The sequence below is a fragment of the Ochotona curzoniae genome, unplaced genomic scaffold (genome assembly GCF_017591425.1).
Source record: "Ochotona curzoniae isolate NIBS_2020 unplaced genomic scaffold, NIBS_Ocur_1.0 contig_3819, whole genome shotgun sequence".
NCBI lineage: Eukaryota > Metazoa > Chordata > Mammalia > Lagomorpha > Ochotonidae > Ochotona > Ochotona curzoniae.
The window spans coordinates 5,587,349-5,608,648 of record NW_024466004.1 but is presented as its reverse complement, the minus strand read 5'-3'; the positions used below and the strand labels follow the sequence as shown (position 1 = coordinate 5,608,648).

Below are 21,300 nucleotides of genomic sequence, written 5' to 3'. Positions count from 1 at the left end.
GTGCATGAGTGTACCCCCAGTCCAGGGTGAGGCGGGCAGGCAGATCCATATGCTCACAAGGGGACGCTGCCCAGGAGGGAGGGGTGTCACCTGCTTGCTGCTCATATCCCCAGCTGTTAGTACAGTCAGCATCCTCCAACACAGGCCTGGTCCACAGGACGCCACAATGGGGCTGGGCCTCTTCGGGTCATGTCTTCCCATCCACCTCACACTGAGGTGTGCTGCTGGCAAAGGTTACGTTGGCTCTCTGGAAAACACCTCTGTTTTCCCATCCTGACCATCGGCACTCCTCCAGGTCTTGGGGCTTGGTGAGATTCCTAGAACTGTAAGCCAGCAGTTCTCACAGCTAAGCTGGCTCCAGTGCCCCGCTGGACATGCCCACCACACCCTCCAACCCGTCCCCGGAAGAAGCATGCTTCCAGGCAGGTAGGCACACTGGGGATTGGTATGGATTTAATATATATATTTTTAGTATGACAATATATTCTTATTAAAAAGGTACAGGTAAGGACATGGCAGATTTTGTACATGAGCCTCATTGGGTGTCTGAGGCAGCTGGTGAGAGCAGCTTTGGCATGGAGGGCAGGGGAGACAGGCCAGCTGGTGGACATGGAATGGACGTGGGGAGAGCCCAGACCAGACCCTACCCCTCTACCTGCAGGTTTCCTCCTGTCCCGGGGGAGCAGCAGGAGCTGCTGCTAGAAGGAAACAGCTTGCACAAACTTGACCGAGTTTTGCATTGAACACAGACAGCTGGGGACTATAAGACCAAGGAACATGCTAGTAAGAGTTAACATTTAACCTGTCAAGGACCAGCTCAGCCCCCTCTCATGGACACCAGCCCCCTGCTTGCTGAGTTGACCATGACGATCACTGGCTTAAGGCACTGTTGGAGATCTGGCCATTGCAGCATCTAATACCAGAGCCGTGGGCCAACTCTGAACTTTAATAAATAGAAGTAGAAATCTTGGGGGGATGAGGAAGATGGGGGCTGTGGGGACTGTATGTGTCCCTCTGTAAACAGTGAAACCAAACTCATTTTTTCTGAGGATCGAACAGGTCATGAACTACTGCCATAGTCTTTGTCTTGCCTGGTGCATCGTATCTAGCGCCAACCCCTGGACATGCTGCTCGCCAACCCTGCCTGTTGTGGGTGAGGCCGATGTCTGCCTGGCTAGCTGCTGGGGAGAGAACTTCCCTGCCTCCTGCAGAGATGGCCCTTGGTTAAGCAGCCGGTGACCCTGAAGCTCCCCCCAGTCACTCCCCACAGAAGCCTTCACCTCATCCTCACCTGGTTTCCAGGACAGCCCCATTGCACATGCTCGGACCCCTGCCACCAGAGCACAAGCACCGCTCCCTCGAACCAACACACGTTCTGGGCTCGCCAACTGAGTCTGTTCCTCTGCAGTTACTATGATCCCAGCCCCTCCCTCCACCCCCAACCAGGAATCTGACAGCGAAAAGGCAGAAGACAGGAGAGTGGGCCCTGCCCACGAAGGCTGTCCCTGGACAGTGCTAAGGGGATTGGATCAGAAGATGAGAGACCCAGAAGGCAAGGAGTAGGAGCAGGTCTCCATAGGTGCATGGTGAACTGGGGTGGGAGTGAATCCAGAATAAGGTTTGATGGAGCCTCCTGTACACACCTCCTCTTAGAAGGAAATATGTGCTGGTTGTAGCTGCCGCCCCACATGTAAGGGAGGTGTGGGAAGATTCAAAGGGGGCCCTGTGTTGAACTCAATGCAGGAACTAGGGACTTTGCCCTCCCCTGGCCTCTTCAGGCAGTGCAGCTGGCTGTCCAACCTCCATCACATCTCTGCCTGGCTATCTGCCCTGCCGCTAGACTGAACGCCTCCAGGAGTGGCCACCCTGGGACCCAGCGTGCACACACAGGGCACACCTCAGCCAAGCACATGTCCCGAGGGGTCCCCTGCGGACTAGAATAAGTGGAAAGGCACTGCAGTTCCTGTGCAGACACAGGTGTTAGTGGAAGAGCAAGGATCTAAGTGACAGACAGGGGAGCTCTGGGGCACAGGTGGCCCTGCAATTGCTGCCCTGGATGCTGGGCCAACAGGACTTCCTGAACGCCATGGCAACACCTGAGGTCTGGTCAGCTGGCTTTATAACAATGATCAGGTGGCACTGGCAGGGCTAGGGGCACACAGATCTGTCACAGGAGCCTGATGCATGAGGTACAGATCTGATAAAGAACAGAGTCCTTGGATAACTGTACCACCACCACTACCAATCTGGGCCCATCAAGGACCTGGCAGTACACCAAGGTCACAGGAACCCTCTGGTGAGTTTTCTGATTGTGGGTTAGTAAATGGGATGCCAGGGGGAGGCAGAGGGACTTAGAAACGTGAGAGAGAGAGAAGCCAGCAAACCTGTGACATGGAAGTTGCTCTGTCCTGAGGGCTTTGGTCCCTGTGTAACACTGCGAGCATCTGTTTTCCTGGCACCCACCAGAACTGATAACACATGGTGGGTGCCTCTCTCCAACCAAAGAGTGGACACCCACAGACCTGCTCCATCATGCCTCCTCTTGGAGGAATTGGAGTCTCGTACCCCACCACTGCTCCACCACACACACCGCAAAGGGAAGCAGGGCGGGGCTTGTGAGGTCTGCAATGCCAACACGTCATGGTCCCATGGTAGGGAATGGGATCCAGAAAGAATGATGTGCAGGGGAAATGGGAGGGGCACCTTGAGTGAGTGTAGGGATACGCCTGGTCCAGCCACACACAGCCCACAACCCAGGGCCCAGCCCAGGGCTCTGAGCTCACCAGCATCCAGCCGTGATCTCCCAGTCTCCTGTGCAGCCTGTCCACTGCCGCGGGTCAATGCTTTAGCCTATTTATAGCCCGCTCACGGGTCACCTCCAGGGCCTGGCCACTCGACCGCTTGCGGCTGCGCTTGAGCTTGCACAAGTCCTTGTCGAAGACTTCCCCGGAGCGCAGGGCTGACACCAGGTCGTCAAACTCGCCACCCTCCTCCAGCGCACTGCCTGCCAGCACCTTCCGCTGCCGTTGCCACCGCTCCCGCTCTCTCTGCTCCTTCAACTGCAAGGTGGAGGGTGGCAAGCTGAGAGCCTCTCAGGGGCAACGGGCCAGGACAGGGGCAAGGCACCCATAGCCCTCTACATCACCGATGCCCCTGCTTCCCCACTGTCCACTCCTGGCTTGGCTCAGGTCACTGGCTGTGCCTCTTTCCTAGGCTGGCATGGGTTCCTCTGCTGTGCCTCATTTTCTTGCCTACCCTGCCCACAGCCTGCATGCCACAGCCCCAGACTTCCCTCCAGCCCAGCCCTCTCACCATGGCTTCCATGCGTGCCCGGCGTTCCTCTTCCTCCTTCTTCCTCCTCATGGTCTCCAGGTCCTGCCGGGCCTCTGAGAAGGCCTGCAGGAAGGTGTCGAAGATGCCAAAGAATTCATCTGGCTGCATCTTGCTCTCCTGTTCTCCAAAGTGCATGAGGGCCTGGGCGAACTGCGGAGGAAGATAATGAGGTTGGCGTGGGTCATCTCCCCCTACAAAGTGAGCTGACCTGTAGTGGAGGCCCCTCTTGTTCCTACAGCAGGGGACTGGGAACATGACGACGGGGCTTTTGGAAATCTGAAAAAGGACCTATGAGATCATCTAGTGACTGAGTTAGTTATATGAGTTTCCTGGGCCTCCACTTTCTCCCCTGAGAAGTAGGAATGGTGATAGAATTACTTTGTAGTGTTCTAGGGAGTGCTGTGTGTTCCCAGAGGTGGAGGACTAGCTCCCCTTTGCTGGGCCAGGCATGATTGCAATGGCCCTGGGAGCCTCCATCTCTAACTCAACCCATTCAGTTTCATCTAGGTCCCCACCACTCCATGTGTGCTCCTGGCAACTTGCTAGAAGTGCTACTTGCAGTGAGGTTGGGTTTAAGTGGGGTAAGCATCTAGCAGAGGCCTGACCCCCTCCCCTTACCTTGTCCCGGGCCTCATTTAGCTGCTCCTCTAGCTCGGAGAAGCTGAAGCTGGACACTGTGATGAAGTCGCTCATGATGGGGACAAACCTGTCGCTGGGCTCTCGCACCTGGCGCTTCTGGTAGTCCAGCTCCTACGGAGCGAGGAAGTGAATGAACAAGGTGTTCAGGGCTGCCCGTTTATTCCATCCATGGTGCCAAGCTTGTCTGCAGATGAGTCAGCACCCTGAGTTTTACAATTCCAAGGGTGACAAAGACTGTGGGGCCATCACTGACCACCACCTGCCACTGTCCCTCCCTCTCCCATCATTACCATTTTTTTTTTCTACTACAGCCTTGTGACCCAAGGTGGAGTCTGGGACCAGTGACATTGGCAGGAACATTTTCATCAATAGACTACCAGACTACCACATGCTCTGCACTGCGTGTGAATTGGCCTCGGTGCTTCACACACAGGACAGAGACCCCTGTGCAGGCATGTGTGGCTAGCTTGTGGACCATAATGTAAGGACCCTTCCCAGGACTACAAAATGAGACATTAAATCCTGGCTTCCTACCCTTTTCCTGACTCCATCTAACTCTGAGTTCTTTCTCTCCTGTTCCCTCCACCTCCCCCAAGGCATGGTGAAGATGGGGAGGGCCTTTAGTTTCCAGCTGTGAAGCACAATGGATCAAGGGCATCCCAGTACTGAGCCAGAGTTAGGATGATCTGAGAGAACAGTGCAGGGAGGGTGGGAACCAGAAGTCTTACATGTCTCACGCCCTTCCCACCTCCCCAACTTCCTTGTGAAAATTCTCATGTTGAGTTCCTAAGGCCCAAGACCAGGGTAGAAAGAAGCAATTAGGTCACAGGGGCAAGGCTTTCAGGTATGGAATAGATGCCCATGCAAGAGAGGCCCCAGTGGAACTTGTTCATTGTCTCTTTTGCATGAGGACCCAATGAGAAGGCATATCTATGAGAACACAGGTCTCTACCAGACATCACATCCACCAGCAACTTGAACTTGGCCTTGCCTCTCTCCAGGACTATGAAATCACCTTCCCCTGCCCACAAGCCTTCCAGAGTTTAGCGTGTTCTTTTATGGCAGCCTGAGTGCACCAAGACACAGAGAGCCTCTACCAGTTCAGGGAAATGGGGAGGAGTGAGCAGGAAGGACCTGCTGGGGCCAGTGCTGCCCACTGCCTGCCTTGAGCCTGCTTGCAAGGGCTGCAATCCACCAGGATCCAACCCAACCGCACAACTCTGGTTTATTGCACAGCCAAGTGTAGAGCGTGTTAGACACCCAGGTAATCCAGTCACCCTTTCCTGAGGGCTGTGCTCACTGTGCCCAGTGTCCTCTCACCCCAGGTGGGAGCTCGGGTCACAGAAACACACCAGGTAGGTGTCTGGGGTCCACTGTCAGGTCTGACAACACGGATGGCAGCCAGCACTGTGTCCCCACAGCCCAAGCAGGTACTCACCACCTCCACTGCTCGCAGGCCCCTCTTCAGGTTGCCCACCTCCTTCTCCAACTCTGCCAAGCTGCAGGGGAGATGGGGGTGGGGTAGAGAAACAACTATGCTTGAGGAACCCAGACGGGTGCAGGGAACAGTTCAGAATCAGCGACCTCCCTCCAGGACTCTGGCTGTGCCTCTGTAACCACCGGGGGTGGGTGGGAGCGGGCAAAGCTAGAGTGCTGCAGACACTCAGACCACAAAGTTCCCACTGTTCATCAGAAGCTTTCCAGCACGTGGCCTCTGGACTAATGTGGACTGTCACACCCCACAGATCATATGTATAGCTGGGGTCCCATCAGATTATAATGGACCTGAAAAATCCCTGTGAAGAGGCCATCCTAACATTGTCACACAATGCATCCCTCGTGTGTGTGTGTGAGAGAGAGAGAGAGAGAGAGAAAGAGAGACAGAGAAAGGAAGAGAAATAATGTGTTGCAGAAGATCCTGGCATAACTGACTGGCTGTGCCACCACTTGTGTAAAAGCATGGCCCATGACACACAGTATAGTAGACAGTAATTGATAACAAGCCATTGTCTTCTGGCTTGTGTACTTACTATACTACTTTGATTATTTCTACTGAAAACTATATGGAAGTTGACTGTGACACAGCATACTTTGGCTCCTAGCGACAGGATAGTCCTACAACCACAAAATTGCCTATAGATAACTTAGAATGTATACCACAGTCATAAGGTGTGACTGTAGCCATTTCTATTAACAACAGGTAATGCATATGAGTTCTTAACCATATACTGCACCTCATGTGCAGTAGGCATTAAATACCCATTAGTAGCATAGACACCATTACTTTTCTGGTTCTACTGCAGATGGTTGCTGTCTACCTTGGTATTCAGGTCTGGTTAGGAAGATGTTGCTCCGTAATTCTTTGGAGCAGCCAGCACAGCACATGGCCCTGGCTCTTCCAACCACCTGGGCATCTTTTCCTATGGATAAGCCCCCTCTGCCTGTACCGATGCCCAGCATCCACAACCCCCAGCCAGTGATGGACAGGAGATGTCATACAACCATCACAGATCTTTGACCCTGATGTAGACCAACCAAAGCCAGCTCTGTGACTAAATCCTTTGGGGACCCAAGCTCTACTTTCCACAGGGAGTAACTAGTTAGTAATATACCTATTATGTATATAATAATAAATGTATATAGTAATATAAGGCATACTTTCCTTCCCTGGCTCACTTCCTCACTCCTCTGTTAGCACTTTCTGGAAGAAGTATTTAAGAGTGAAGAAGCTCTGGTTGGTCCTTCCAAAAGCAGACCCTGAGATCCTGGTCACTCCTAGTCTTCCCAGCCTAGGGCTTACAGGAGGACATTCAGCTGAGAGTGTGTGCAGACACAGGCAGAAGGCAGCCCAGGAGGGAACCTGCCCCTTACTTGACTTTGGCGGCTTCCGAAAGATGCTGCAGCTCGGAAGGCATGTTCAGGATGTCTGGGAAGTGCTTCTCCAGGATCATGATCAGGTAATGCAGCAGAGAGATATTCCTGCACAGGACAATGGTGTCAGTGGCAAAGGACCGAGGCAATGAGGCTGTGTGCTCAGAAACAGAAGTGGGGATGAGGAAGGATGGGGCTGGGGGTGAAGGGGTCTCAGGAAACAGATGGGTCCTCACCTGTCGACACTGGACTTGGTGTCAGCAATCTTGTTGAGGCTGGCCACCCGGAAGCCATAGGCACCCCCACGCTGCCCTTTGTTCATGAAGTTGCCGATGGCCAGGACAACTTCTAACATCTGCTTTAGACGCTTGCTGTGGGTCAGCTCCCGGGAAGCCAGCAGGATGGCTGGGAGGGGAGAGCGGGGACAGTTCAGAGCCCTGTACAAACTGGGCCAGGACGGCTGGACCCCTAGCACCCCAGCAAGATGTTGGCAGAAAGGGGCTGCCAACTATTCCCCCTTCTCAGCATTTCCAGCCATACCACCCTCCCAGAGGGGAAGCAGACACAAACCCAAAGGCCATTGACCAAAAAACCTGCTCTCCAGAATACGCTGGCTTTTGCTGAGAAAAGCTGTGTGAAGACCTCTCTTCTGGTATGTAAGGGCTATTGATCTGTTTCTTATATGAAAAATGCACATAAATCAAGCCAGCCTACTAGTTATAGACTACGATTATCTAAAATGGTGAGAAGATGATTAAATCCCCCTATGATCTTTGGCTTATGTTCAATCGAACATTCCTTCCTTGGGAAGACAAAAAGGAAAATGACTTGACTAAATGTTGGCAAAATACTAGCAGACTCCAGGAAAAGCAGCTGTGAAAATCAGACATTCAATAAAGCTTCGCAGAAGTTCCTAAGATGTTTGACATGCGTGTTCTATCATCTATAAAACAGCATTACCGTTAGTGTCTGCAGTGTTCCCAGTTTTGCTTTTTCTTTTCAAATTGCATGTATTTGAGAGAGATAGAGCACCCTCATGCATTCATCCACTCCAATGCCTGTAGTGGTCCCTGCCAGGCTCCACGCTTGGAGCTTGAGGCTCAGTCCAGGTGGCTGATGTGAGTGGCAGAGATGCGAGCCCTTGAATTGCCTTCTAGGAAGCACATGAACAGGAAGCTAGAAGAAGAACCTGGAGCCCAAAACTCTGATGTGATATGGAGACATCTTAACTGCTAGGCTGAACATATGCCCCGCTCCAGTTTTCATAAATCATGAGTAAAATGGAACACTGAAAGTTAACAACTTAATGCTACATAGAATACTAATGTTGAACAGCAGACATATAATTGTTGTTCTTAGATTATGTCATTTATACAAAGTACAAAACAGACAAATCTACAAGACAGCTATTATCAGAGAGGAGAAAGGGGGCGATAATTAAAGTGGGGTAATGATTGATAGGGGAGGGGATGGTGCGTTGAAAACATCCTTTCTTGACCTGGGTGTCTGTTATGCAGGTGGATTCACTTTATAATGATTCATCAAGGCTTATGTACTTTTTTCTATGCATGTCATATTTCAATAAAGTTTTGCAAATAAAACACCCTACTTATGAAAATCTCAATACATATTGGTTGGGATAGCTTTTCTAAAGTTGATTTGACATTTGAAAATTTTGCAAAGGAATCCTGAAAGTGCTAAAATGTTGGCAAAACAGAAAGCGGTAAGAGTTCAAAGGAAATCAGTGTAAACTTCTATATGTAATCCTGACATTTTAGACACCTTCACAATCCAATCATGAATGTATTCATAGGATTATATTTGTACCCATATTCATTTTGACTACATTTTGTGCATGTATTTAAATAAGAATTGACAAATTTGCTCTATTCAGCCATGAATATAGACATACAAGAATATACCCAAGAAGAATATGTTCATAACTATATTCATAGGTAAATAATCAAATTCTGCAGCTCAACTCAGAGCCCCATGCTTGCTGGATGTTGGGAGGGTAGGTGCTCGTAGCTCATCTCCCTGCCAGGGTAGGTTAACCCTTAGCTCTTTCAGGATTGCTTCTTGGGAGGACTGGCAGAAGGAACATGAATTCCAACTCCTCAACCATCTTTTTGCCTCCACTCCAGTCAACTCCTCAACCTTGGGTACTGCTTCCCTATCCAGCTCATGGAGTGTAGACCATCCAGCTACAGCAGGGCAATGCTTACAGATCTGAACCATAGAACAGCGCCCCCCACCTTCCTCCCAGCAGGTTTGCTATTCCAAACACGTGTTGTTCTCTGCACTTGATGTTAAAGGTGCACTCTTGCCTGAGCATCCCCTGACCAATATAAGGGAGAGCTCAGGAATAAGCTTCTGCAAGCAGACAACTGCCTAAGATGAAATCTCCCTGCAAACAGCAATTGCCCATGACTGCTCTTCTGACTTTAGATACACACAGAGTTGAGCACATCTGTCTCAGGCTGAACCCCTTATCTGCGCCTCATGCCCCAATGGCAGTTTACAGCAGGTTGGAAAGAAGTCATGAGGATTATAAGGATTCCTTCATCACCTGGGCAAGGAGACAATACCCATCCTTCTTCCTCATACAGGTTGCTTGTGACCACAGTCTGCATACACCTTGCTGTGCAGGTGTGTGTGTGTTACACATACATTCATGTGAAGGGAGACAGAGTCCACACCACACACACTATAGAAAATGTCTCCCTTGAGTTCTGCAAACTCCACGCTGCGCACAGAACCATCTACAAAGCAGCTCCTTGGACTGCAGGAGGACCCTTCTCAGGACAGGACAGCTCAGGGGAGTCAGGCTTTTCCAGCAGGGGGCGCTATGCTCTGTTCGGCTCCTGGGATCACCCTTAGCACTGGGTGTGACAGGCGCCGTGGCTTTCCTCTGCTGATCCAATGGAGAAGAGGGAAGGAGGCATAGTGGTGAGCCTGACTGCTTTTTCCTGGGACTTCCCTTCTCAAGTGCCAAGTTCACCCTCCATCCTGACCCCTGCCCTTCCTCATAGCTTCCTGCCGCTCTCCACGAGTAGGCTCCTACCCAGGGAAGGAATGGATTTTTGAAGAACAGCGACTGTGTTCTGACACTGACTCTCACTCATCAGTAATGTGACACAACAATTGGCTTAGCCCCATGTGAGAGATGAGAGCCCAGAAACACACAGAGGTGCACGGTGGCACTCACTCATGGGATTTGCTCTCAGACCCAAATGTGACCACACACACCTCTGGTATGTGGCTGCCACTGAATCCCAAACTTCCCCCTTGGAAAGAACCCATGTTGAAGGGGTTTTGCCCTAACTCACAAAATCAATGCCTCTGGGGATCAGCAAGGCAAACGTCTACTTCCTGAACAGCTCGCACTTCGAATGACATGCCCAGAGGTCTTCTGCTAACCAAGCACCTCTCCACGAGTGGATTCGATGAGCTCAGCAGCTCAAGGCACACTGTTCCAGGTCCTGGCTGCTACTGCCTTCTCAACACTTTGGTCTCAGGATGGAACAAGTGCCAAAAGAAGCTCTACCCTGCAGAGTGCACGCTGAGGCATAAGGTGCAGTGACGAGTTGTTGGTCCCAAGGACAGATGCTTATAGTTTCACTTTTATATTTTGTCCTTGACATTGGAGAGTAAGGCAGGCATTTCCCCTGCTCCTCTGACCGTGGACTCTCTCCACCCTGGTTCTCCCAGATACTGTAGCACTGCAGACCTCCCCCACCCTCAGCCCTACCTTCCACTTTGGGCTTGGCCTCAGCCAGTCGCTCCTGGAACTTCTTCTTGAAGAAGAGAGCCTGAAGACGCTGCTGGTAGTGGTCAATCCTGTGGACAGGTTGAATGGTGTCATGCTGGGGCAGCCCCTGCCAGCCCCTTCTGCTTGGCAGCACCCTGCTTGGCCCACCTGCTCATTTCATAGAGGAAGCGGTCGGCGCGGGCCATCCGCTCAATCTCGTGCTTGTGCTCCTCCAGCAGGTCAACATCACTCTTCTCCGGGATGAACTTGAGGAGCTTCAAAGACGAAGGGCAAGTCAGACAAGCTGGAGGCAGGGGGCTGAGGAAGTCTAACACCTGGAGCTGGAGGTGGGGGCTGGGACGGGGTGGGATGGGGTAGCACAGGAGAAGCCCAGATGCCAGATCTACTCAAGATGAGGAGGGGGGCTTCAGAGAGGGCCCCTCGCGTAGACAGTCTGGTGTTTCCTTTTGTCTGCCCAAAGGAAGTGGCAGGCTACCAGCTATTATTCATCGTTTAGAACTGAAATGTATCTTACACAGGGTACACTCTTTTGGTGATTTTTCTCTTTTGAGGCACATTTTCACCAGGTATCATTTATATAAAACACAAAACATTCATTGTCAATGAGCGAGTTCAATGCCTTTTGGCAAAATTTTCTGCCACACGCAGCCACCTCCATAAACCACCCCCAGCTCCTAATGTATCCTCCCCAGCAAAGCCTGCCGCCTTAGGTCTGCCTGCCTGTGAGCTTCATGGGGGTGAACTAGTGCTGCGTGTCCCCTTTTGTGACTGGCTTCTTTTACTCGACAGGGTTGTCTGTGCAGTGAGTCCTGAGTATCTGTGTTACTGACTGCTGAGTAGTGGTCTGTGATGTCACTACGTCCCAGTCTCCAGGATCGCCTTCCCATTGGCAGGTGGTTGAGTTGCTCACAACTTGGGAGTTTCATAAATACTGTTGCTATAAATATTCTCATGTGTGCCTTATGATCGATATTTGTACTTGACTTGCTATAGAGTGGGATGATGGGGCCATAGAGTAGGCGTGTGTTTACGCTTTGGTATGCACAGCCAAATAGTTTTCCAAAAGGACTGTGCTAAAGGAGGATTCTTGTTGCTTCCTATCCTGGCCCGCACATGGTGTTGTCAGTCTTTTTAATTTTAGTTCTTCTCTTGGGTGTGTGGCGCCACCTACTCAGGGTGGTGGCCTGGGTTTCTCTGATGGAACTTGGTTGACACTGAACATTTTTTCACCTGCTTATTGGTATCTGCGGGTGGCCTTTCACCAGTTCCCTGCTGAAATCTTCTGCTCATTTTTCAGTTTCCTTCCTCACCTTTTCTTGGATTTGTGGAGTTCTTTACGCTGAATAGGAAATCTTGGTTACGTACTAAGGAGCTTGAAAAGTCCGTGGATAATGGAATAAAAAAAATTTTTCTATGAGTTTTTATAAGATGCCTTGGATGCACACAGCAGATAGGTTTGTTATCTTGACTTTGTAATTGTGTTTTCTGATGGACTGAAGTTCCTAATTTTAACAATAACCCAACTATTGGTGCTTTGGATTGGTACTTTTGAGATTTCTCAAAGGAGATAATAGACTAGGAGGAAGAGACTGGGGGAAGATAACAGTTATTTATCCTGATTTTTCCCTGAGACCCATGGAGGATGACACCCCCTACCTCTTTCCAGGATGTTGGAAAAGATGCAGCCTTTTCTAGCCTTCTCCCAGGAAAGATTAGCCCAGAAAAGTTTCCAGAAACTTTCCCCCCAACTCCTTCAGCCTGGTTTCTCGTTGTCCTAAGAGTTTCAGCTCTCTGCAGGCTGTTGGGGAGGGACGGGTCTGCCTCTTAGGCTCTGCCTCCCTCCTCTCACTCTGAGAGTCCTACCTGCTCCAGCATGTCCTTGGCCAGGTCCTCCTGCTCGTCCATCTTCAAGATAGCCTGCCGGATCTCCTCATTGGAAAGCTTCAACCTAGAGCAAAACCCACCCAAGTGAGCAACCAGCCCTGTCCCTGAGCTCAGGTCAACCCCAAGCCTCCCTCCCCAGGAGGTGCAGCCTCCATCTCCCCCCTCTCCTAGACGTGAACCTAGAGCACGTCCGCTAGCGCTCCCTGCCATCTTGGTCGGCAGTCTACCAGGCTAAGCCTCCATGATCCTCGCGTATACTCAGGAGCATTTCCACCTGTAAGTGCACTGGCAGCTCTGGTCTCCTGCTCTCCAGGGAGCTCACGGGAGCATTGGGAGGAAAGAGTTCATCTTTGGTGAGATGGAAGAGACATGGTGGAGGCTATTCAAGCCCTCTCTTTTTCCCCCAGGTCTCAGGAATCTACTGAACTTCCAAGGTAAAATGGGACTGGGAGGGGTGCCAACCTCCTGCTTCTCTCCTTTCAAAGAAGGAGGAATGTCTCTTGGTCTCCAGCAATGTGTCAGCTCCCACCCGGCTGTCCCATCAGTCTTCCAGGCTCGGAGAGGGGTGAGCCACCCCCCATACCCCTCTCCATACCCACCCTCTACATGCACATCTACTGGGAATCCTCAAGATTCAGAACCATCCCTCCTCCAGCCGGTATGAGAGAAGCTGAGGCCTGTAGAGAGGGTAGACAGAGGGGGAAGACACCCCACAACGGCTGAAGGCAGCACCAAGAATAGTACAGGAGGTAGCGCCCTCTGACCCTGGTGTGGGTGGCAGGCCCTGCACAGAAGCTGCGCTGTTGGGGCACACACTGCCCTGTTTGTCCTGCAGTGCCGGGAAATGCTTGGACACTGACATCATGCTGCCCAGTGTGGCCCAAATGGAGCATGGCCTCCACGGGCTGAGAGCAGCTCCACGGCCAGACATGGCTGAGGCCATTCAGGGAGCTTCGTGGCTGGAGACAAGCCCCAAGCCACTGCTCAGCTTTGGCTCCCAGGAGAGGGTTCTAGAGCAGTACCATCACCCCACTCCAGAGCCACCTCTATCCCACAGGGTAGCTGCTTCCACCACTTTTTTGCCTAATCCTGGACCAGCGCCTCTGACCCGAGGGGACTGATCCATCCCACCCAGAACTGCTCCCCCATCCCAGGAAAGTCTGGTGGGGTGGGGTGGGGCGGGGTGGGCCAGCACCTACTTGGAGAGGAGGATGATGCAGTTCTGTGCCCTCCGGCCATCGATAACCGACAGCTCCTTGACCTTGCGGGAGGCCAGGTAGATGTCTTCGGTGGAGCCCAACTCTTTCTGCAACCAACAAGCCAAGGGGAAGTCTTGAGTGTTTTCCCCACTGCTCTTCCAGCCCAACCTCCAGGGTCTACCCTCCTGCAGGTGTGGAAATGCTCCTGACTTGAGGACCAGGCAGACAGACAAGAGGACAGGCAAAACAGAGAAGGGGGCGTCCTTACAGACTTCAAGGGAAAGCCCAGGACTTTGCCATGGGCCAGAATGGGTTAGGAGAGAGCAGTGAGTGGCACCCTTTCTAGAGATTATCCTGTCTGGGCAAAATAGGCAAGGGGCTGCTCCCCTAGGCGAGGGTGTGACCAATCCCCCTGGACCTAGGAAATATGCCATGCATACCATGTCACCCACAGATTCAACCCCCATTCTTGCGCTTCACTTAAGGACCCTTCCCAGGGAGAAGATGGGACATTGGCTCCAAGTTCTCCTATCAGGCTACAGCTCCTGGCCCCTGGGAACTTCAGCCCACAAGTCCAATGACAAGGGCATCCACAAATGCAAAGGTGTGGAAAGTGAGACAGAACCTCAGGTGGAGTTCTCTCCTCTGGAATTCCAGCTCGCAGGCTCCCAAAGAGTCAGAGCTCTTACTGCTCTCCCTGCTTGTCTGTGGCCCCTGGTGAGGGAGTCTGGAGAGACTGTCCAGTGGAATGTCCTTCCTCTGGGAACACCCTCCATGCAACAGGCCCCGGGGACCACCACTCACATCAGTATCGTTGTGAACTGTGCCCCGGGCAATGTGTAATGCCCAGCCTGTGTGGCCCTGCAGGAAGCCCTTGCCCTGGGCTTGGCATCTGAGAGACCTAGAAGTCTTCTCATTGATCCAGCATTCACCTCATTGCTCCAGGAGTTTACATTGTTCCCCTCTCCAACAGTTTTCCTTCCCTCTAGGGGCTACCTCCTGCCCCTTTATAGAACAGCAATAAGGCCAGGCAGACAGAAAGCCTTCTCTTTTTGGGGCCTAGTATGCAGCAGCAGCCCAGGACAGCACTGGAAAGTTGTAGTGTTCAGAACCCTGAAAGTGACTCACCTGCTGGGCAGGATTAGTTATCAGCTCCTAGGCAGGTAGCAGCCACAGCCAACAGAGAATTAAACATGCACAAGGTTAGCCAAGAGATTAAGGGACCTGGGACCAGTAGGACAGTGTGGGGACCCTCAGCATGCATGTGTCCACTTCATTCCAGTGAGACCTTCTCAGGATGTGACAGGGACCTGATACAATACCCAACAAGAGTTGCTTCTAGCGGGCATGCACTCAGAGAGAGCAGCTTGTCCCCAGGGGAAGCCTGGGACAAGCTCTCCCACCCTGCCCTTGACTCCCATCCTTTCCTCTCTTCTGCTGAGAAGAGCTGTGCTGTGCTAGAGCACAGGGTAATTTTGATACCCCCCAGACAAGTTTGTCTTTGACCTAAAGGAAATGGGACTGGAAACGCTGGGCGCTGTACTCATGGGAGGAATGGAAAGCAAGTGTCGCTGAAATTGTTCCTTTGCTCGTTGCCTTTGACCTGACCCCCAAATGTCTAAAGTGAGGGAGACAGGGGACTAGGCACACCTGTGTCCTTCCCTCCTATTGAAGAGCGAAAGCCACCAACTCAGAACTTAACTAGGGCATGAAGAAGAGACTACAGCTCCTAGGACCTCCCCTACCCACAACTCAGTGCCCAGGACCCTGAGGCGAGAAGACGTGGCCAGAAGACGTGAGCCAAGGAGTGGGTAGCATACTGAAACACAGCAGCCTGCGCGAGCCTGGCCCCAGAGCAGGGGTTGGACTAAGTGGGTTCAGAGCAGCAAGGAACACAACCAAGATCCTCCAGGTTTCATCTTTCTCATCTCTCTCAGCGGAGAAACCCCATGCTCCCTATTTTTGGACCAACCCTGCCCTGGCTCATTTTGGAGCCCTGGCAACTGGGTGGACAGGGCCAGAATCCTGGCCTGGAAGGAAACCCTTTTGACAAGGAGGAGGGGTGTGTTTTCCATGCCTGACACACCCCCTGCCCCACTCCCTCTGCTCCCAGCACCCCTGCAGGAAGCTTGGTTCTCACAAGAACCAGTGCTCAGCATGCCTGCCAGCTCCAGCAGCCCTGGCTGCGGCCTGTGGTCATGCCAACCTGGCATAGGTTTGCATCTATACATGCTTCCTGGAATTAAGGGCAGAGAATCCAATGCCCTAGACACTGGCATTCACATGAAATAGCTATTCCCTGCAAAACCTGGCATGGTTTGAGATTCCTGCTTCAGGAATGCTCTGTGTTCTATCACCAACCCAGCCCCCTTCCTTCCACTGGGGCTCCAGGACCAGTCCTACTGGTCCAGCTGTCCACACACAGAACTTGCCGAGCAGACCAAGGGACCAGCCTTGACCTCTAGTCACTTAGATATCAGAGTGGCATCTCTACCTTTCCTGCAAGTTTAGCATCTTCTGCTTAATGGGCTCAGCATGTGTTGGGAGGTAAAAAAAAAATTAGGAAAAGAAAAGTTCAAAAAGCAATGTCCTCCTTCCTGGAAGTGACCTTAAGTGATGGGTAAAAATGGTTTACCATTCAGTTGACCCAGAAAACCCCATGAAAGTGTGCCAATCAAGATATTCTAATCTGCAAGTACACTATAAGAATGCCCAAGAAACTGCCAGGCCACCAAGGCAATGCACATTGGAAAACCACCGATTGCCTGACAGATGAACAGTGACCATTCCGTTGTTATGATGGTGGAGCTGGTGGGTGTGCCCAGACCAAGCAGCTGGGTGGGCCCTATTGGGTCATGATCCAATAAGTGTGCCGAGTGCCTGTCACACACACTTAAAACTGCAGAAAGGGATGCTGAGCTGAAGAGTTTGGAGGTAGGGTCTCTGAACATATCCAAACAAACTAAACTTGCCATGCTATGGTCAGGCTAGCCCACACCTGAGCTCCCCAATGCCACACTGAGATATCGCTCGCTGAAAAGAAATGATTCCTAAAGCAGACAAGGAGATGGTGGAAGAAAGAGCTCTCAGATGACACTAAAGAAGCAAAACCTTATGGCTGGGGAATAATTTCCGCACAGATTTAAAACAAAACAAAACACAGGGCTGTCATTGTGGTGCAGTGAGTTAAACTGCCACTTGTGACACTGACATCCCATCTTTGAGCACGGATTCAAGTTCCTACTAATATGCCAGGAAAAGCAGTGGAAGATGGACCAAGCCCTTGGGTCCCTGCCACCTACACAGGAGAACCAGATGGAGTTCTAGGTTTCTGACTTTGGCCATCTGGAGAGCAAACCAGCAGATGGAAGATCTTTGTCTCTGCTATCGCTCTACCTTTCAAATAATTTTTTTTCAAACAATTACAATGCTTTCTAGGTATTGCTCTGAAATCCCAGGTGAAACTGAGTAGAGATCAACAGTGACCATCCCCAGGCTGAAAGAGAGAGAAATGAACAAGACAGGACTTCTTCATTTGCTGTGTAAACTGTTAACATCATGGAATGCAGATGTAGCCACATCTGCAACCTCCATGAGAACATGGCACCTTGTACAGAATAAATCATTCAGTCTACGTGTGAGGGAGGGAGAAGGAGGTAGGAGGGAACTCAGAAAGGGGCTGAGGTTTGACTGAAGGTGTTGTGGTGTGACAGGTCAAGAGCAGACGTCGAAGCCTCAAGAGGCCAGCAGGGACAGGGTCTTACCTGGTGCCTCTGATAGGCTGAGAACATTTTTTCAAAATCCTCCAGATCCAAGACACGAAACACTTGCATGTCATCGATGTCATTCCACACGGTGCCGGGGACCCGCTCCTGAGATGCAGGGAGAGAGTCAGGACACAGCCCCATGAATGGGCTGAACTGGCTCCGTCACCAAGGGGGTGCCTGGGGCCTCCCAAACCTACCTGTGTTCCCACACCACAGACCGTGGTGCCCTCAAACCCTCAGAAAATGGGCCCACCTGGCCCCTCCTCAACCCTCGCTCCAGGATAGCAGTCAGAGATAAACCTCTGTCCCCCTGGGTGGGAGGCCATATATAACAATGTTCCAGAAACCCCTGGGTGTGCTACAGCAGTGAATGAGTAATTGCCAAAGACACCTTGCTCAGAGCCCTGGCCCCAGCCCTCACTGTCCTCAGGCAGGCTGGCTTGGCTCTGCTCCTATGGCTGGCTGGACTCCCTGGAAGCATTTGGACCCACACATCCTTGGGACTCTCAGTATCTCTGTACAGACTGTGTTTTGGGGACCTAAGGTGGTAATCTTCTCTCCAAGACCTTCCCCTACTTTCCAAGATGTAGAGGTGGACAGGTACCAATGATGGGCACCTGTAGTGACCCTTCTCAGACCAGCCAGACTCTGCCACCACCCCTCTGCACTGTCAGTGAACCCCAGGGAATATGTCCCCATGCCTCTCACATGCGATGGGCTCCCAGGTGGTCTACCCTGAGGCCTTTTCTGCCGGCACTGCATTCCCTATGTGAGGGACCCTAGCTTTGCAACCTGGGAAGTAGTGTGAGCCAAGCCATGGACAGATCCAAGTAATCCTACAACACCCTGTCAATGGCTCCGTGGACATAGCCGTGCCCTCGTCAGCCGTGCCCTCGTCAGCCATGCCCTTGTCAGCCATGCCCTCGTCAGCCGCGCCAGTGCTCTCCACCCCTCTTCTGCCCAGACTTTTCTTCCTTAGAACTCTGCTCGCTTCTCAGTCTCCCAGCTCCCTCGGGCTGGAGGGCGGCCTGGGACCTTCACGCTGCCTCCCTGTCCTACTTCATGACCCCCTCCACAAGGCTTGGAGACAGAAGCATACCTTCCACTCACTTTTATTTTCTTAAACTCTGCAAAGGGGAGGCTAGGCCAGAGTCGGCGGGGGAGGGGAGCGGGTTACATTCCTGTGGCCTTTGGAAGGCCAGGGACCCTCCTGCGGAATGCTGGCCTGGGAAACCCAGAGCAGCGAGGCTTACAGGCAGCTAGCCAAGCCCAACACAGACGCATTCTTTTCATGGCAGAAACAACCGCTATGTATAAGTGTTGATTGTGTGTGTACATGTGTGTGCACATGTGCACGCACAGGTAGTGGAAAAAGCTTGGCGACAGGGGCCAGGCTTCTGCAAAGGGAGATGAGAGATGCAGAGATGAGAAGGCAGACTGAGGGAGGGGAGGCAGGCAGGAGGTTGGCTGACGTTCTGTGTGAGTGAGGGATCCTGAGTCCCCTCCAGAGGGAGACCGCCACCTAAATCAAGGCCCCCAGAGGGGAAGCTGCCCATTGCTGTTCATTTGTGGCAAGGCTGTGCAAGAAGACAAGGGGTATGATGTGAATGTGGATGTAACTGTAGGGAGAAACTCCCATGAGGCCACAGCCAGAGCATTCAGGTCTTCCTCACTTATCAAACATCAGCCCCTGGCCCAACCACCCCCCCCCACACACACCACCCCGGCTACTTCTCTAGGCTCTTTGTGGAGGGTCTAACTGAGGCCTGGTGTCAGACCAAGCCACATCCTGACCTGCACTGTGTCACCCTGGCATGCCTCCTGTCCCATCCTTCTCAAATTCAAGTTTTCCACCCCTCTGGCCAAGGCCTCTCACATCTCCTTGTGGACTCCTAGGGCTTAGGTCCCTCCCTAGAGCTAGCATTTGTTTTTCAGGGAAATCATTTTTTTTTTTTTTTTTAAAGAAAAACCTCTTTCTAATCACCCTTCTGAGCACTGCCTTTGGGGTCAGGCAGAGCTCATGGGCGGACTCCTCCGGTCTCGCCGCTACTCAAGGCAGCGTATTCCTACACAACTGCTAATCTTCGCCTTTGACATAGAAAAAAAAAAATGGGTCTCATCGATGCTTCCCTCACTGCGTTGAAGTGAGGGTTACCCAGATAACATGCTTGAGGCATTGTAGTGTCGCAAATAATCACTGACATAATATAACTAGTATCGAGGTTCTCTGTCAATTACTGTTACAAGTATTTTCTTAATCAATGCCCACAGGCTGCAGTCCTTAGATTAAATCACCTGCCCCTATATGCAATGAAACATTTGGAACTGGAATAGTAAGTCCCAAACCTTACTTAGTGCCCCCACCACAGGCTCCCACATGACTCTAAATGAACTCCCGTACACACCACATTTACTCCATCAAACCTGCACAGACTCCAAGCTAGGAACAAGTCTGTGGCCGATTCCTGACCCTTAGGGCATCTATCTAAGCTTTGCTATTACTAGACCATAGAGAAAATCCTGTGCAGAAAGCACCCTGTGATGAAAATATCACAAAAATATTAGCTGCCTTGTCTGTCTTCCCTAGTCATTGGTATACACGCTAACCCTTCATTATGCTTTTAAAGCCTTAAATTGTCAGTTTCAAACCTTGAATTAAGCAGTGGAGACAAATGTATTATTTCTCTCTCTCTTTTTTTGGTTTGTTTTTGTTTTAACCACACAAACTCAAATTTTTCTTTGAATCATGAGCAACAAATGTGGCAGCCCAGGCTGCAGCCTTCGGCTCTGCAGAGTTGGCAGGCCTTGGGGGCCCACCTTGTGGCCAGCAAGAAGCAGCCACAGAAACGACTGCAGGGCAGTCCTTGCAAACTCCACCACTCCGGCTCTAAAATGGTGCTAGCAAATGGTTCTAAGGGTTTCATAACTCATGTTGGAGACATTATTCGAAACAAGAGACTATGAATGGGCCTCATTTGTGCTTCACCTTCCCACTTGGATCATAAACTACAAGTGGAAGAGACCTTAGAGACCATCTCAGACAACCCCAGCCGGTGAAGGAGAAAGGAGTGGCATACACGGGTCACACAGCTTGTTATTCGGGTTTGGGTAGAGGTTAGGACCTCTTCTTCTACCCGTCCCCAGGATCCACGAGTGTTTCCTTGAATAAGTGTGTTAACTTGCCAAATGCTAAGCCTTAGAGGGCCATGTCATCTCTCAACTTTTACTACTATCTACTACAATGCCCATCAAAACCCTCTACATTAAACAGACTTCAGTCTAGCCAGCTGGTCTACCCTTAGGAGCCGTTCTCTTAACAAACAGCCACCTTACTAGCTTGGAATTTCCTATCTACCCTGATGTGAGCAGCCCTTTTAGCTCCTTTAAGCTCAGATAAGGTGAGTCCCCCACCAATGAGCTCAAGAAGTCTACATAACAAGAGCAGAGTAGATCCACCACCCCAGCTTCAAGCTGGTGTCTCTGTAGCTGCTACTGAAGTAGATACATGGACCAGGATCACTGAAACCAACCACCCTGTACATATTGATGCCAGGCGGCAATGCAACTGGTCTCCCTACAGGATCTTCCTTTGTGCAGCAGCAGAAGCAGATGTGACTCGGGTTGGTCATCAGTTCCAGGTCTCTAGAGACCCAGGGACCCTGTACTCTGTTCGCAAGAATCCAACAGAAGAACTTCTTCTCACATGTGGCCTGTGGTTGGTACTTCTCAGGTAATACTCATGAGGGCCTTTCACTCTGGTTCTCAGAATGTGACCAGTGTCTGGGCTTTCCAGGTGAGATGCTCACAACTCAGGGCATCAAACTCGGCAGCCCTT

The 21,300-nt window shown here is 51.5% G+C and overlaps 1 protein-coding gene across 3 annotated transcripts in view; it reads right to left on the bottom strand.

Annotated features, from left to right (window-relative positions):
• Positions 1-2,837: 2,837 nt before the first annotated feature.
• The window catches only part of DAAM2 (dishevelled associated activator of morphogenesis 2), a 42,816-nt gene continuing 24,353 nt past the window's right edge, over positions 2,838-21,300 (bottom strand). Inside the window, exons 14-26 of one of the 3 annotated variants that reach the window (XM_040983316.1) lie at positions 17,463-17,570; positions 17,216-17,224; positions 14,652-14,683; positions 13,699-13,851; positions 12,479-12,563; positions 10,763-10,869; positions 10,595-10,683; positions 7,080-7,248; positions 6,844-6,951; positions 5,411-5,471; positions 3,952-4,083; positions 3,313-3,483; positions 2,838-3,059 (exon numbers count right to left, since the gene is read on the bottom strand). In XM_040983316.1, the coding sequence (XP_040839250.1) occupies positions 2,838-3,059; positions 3,313-3,483; positions 3,952-4,083; positions 5,411-5,471; positions 6,844-6,951; positions 7,080-7,248; positions 10,595-10,683; positions 10,763-10,869; positions 12,479-12,563; positions 13,699-13,851; positions 14,652-14,683; positions 17,216-17,224; positions 17,463-17,570 (1,446 nt within the window). The remainder of the gene's footprint in view (positions 3,060-3,312; positions 3,484-3,951; positions 4,084-5,410; positions 5,472-6,843; positions 6,952-7,079; positions 7,249-10,594; positions 10,684-10,762; positions 10,870-12,478; positions 12,564-13,698; positions 13,852-14,651; positions 14,684-17,215; positions 17,225-17,462; positions 17,571-21,300) is intronic. The other 2 variants (XM_040983318.1, XM_040983317.1) reach the window with 2 other exon arrangements.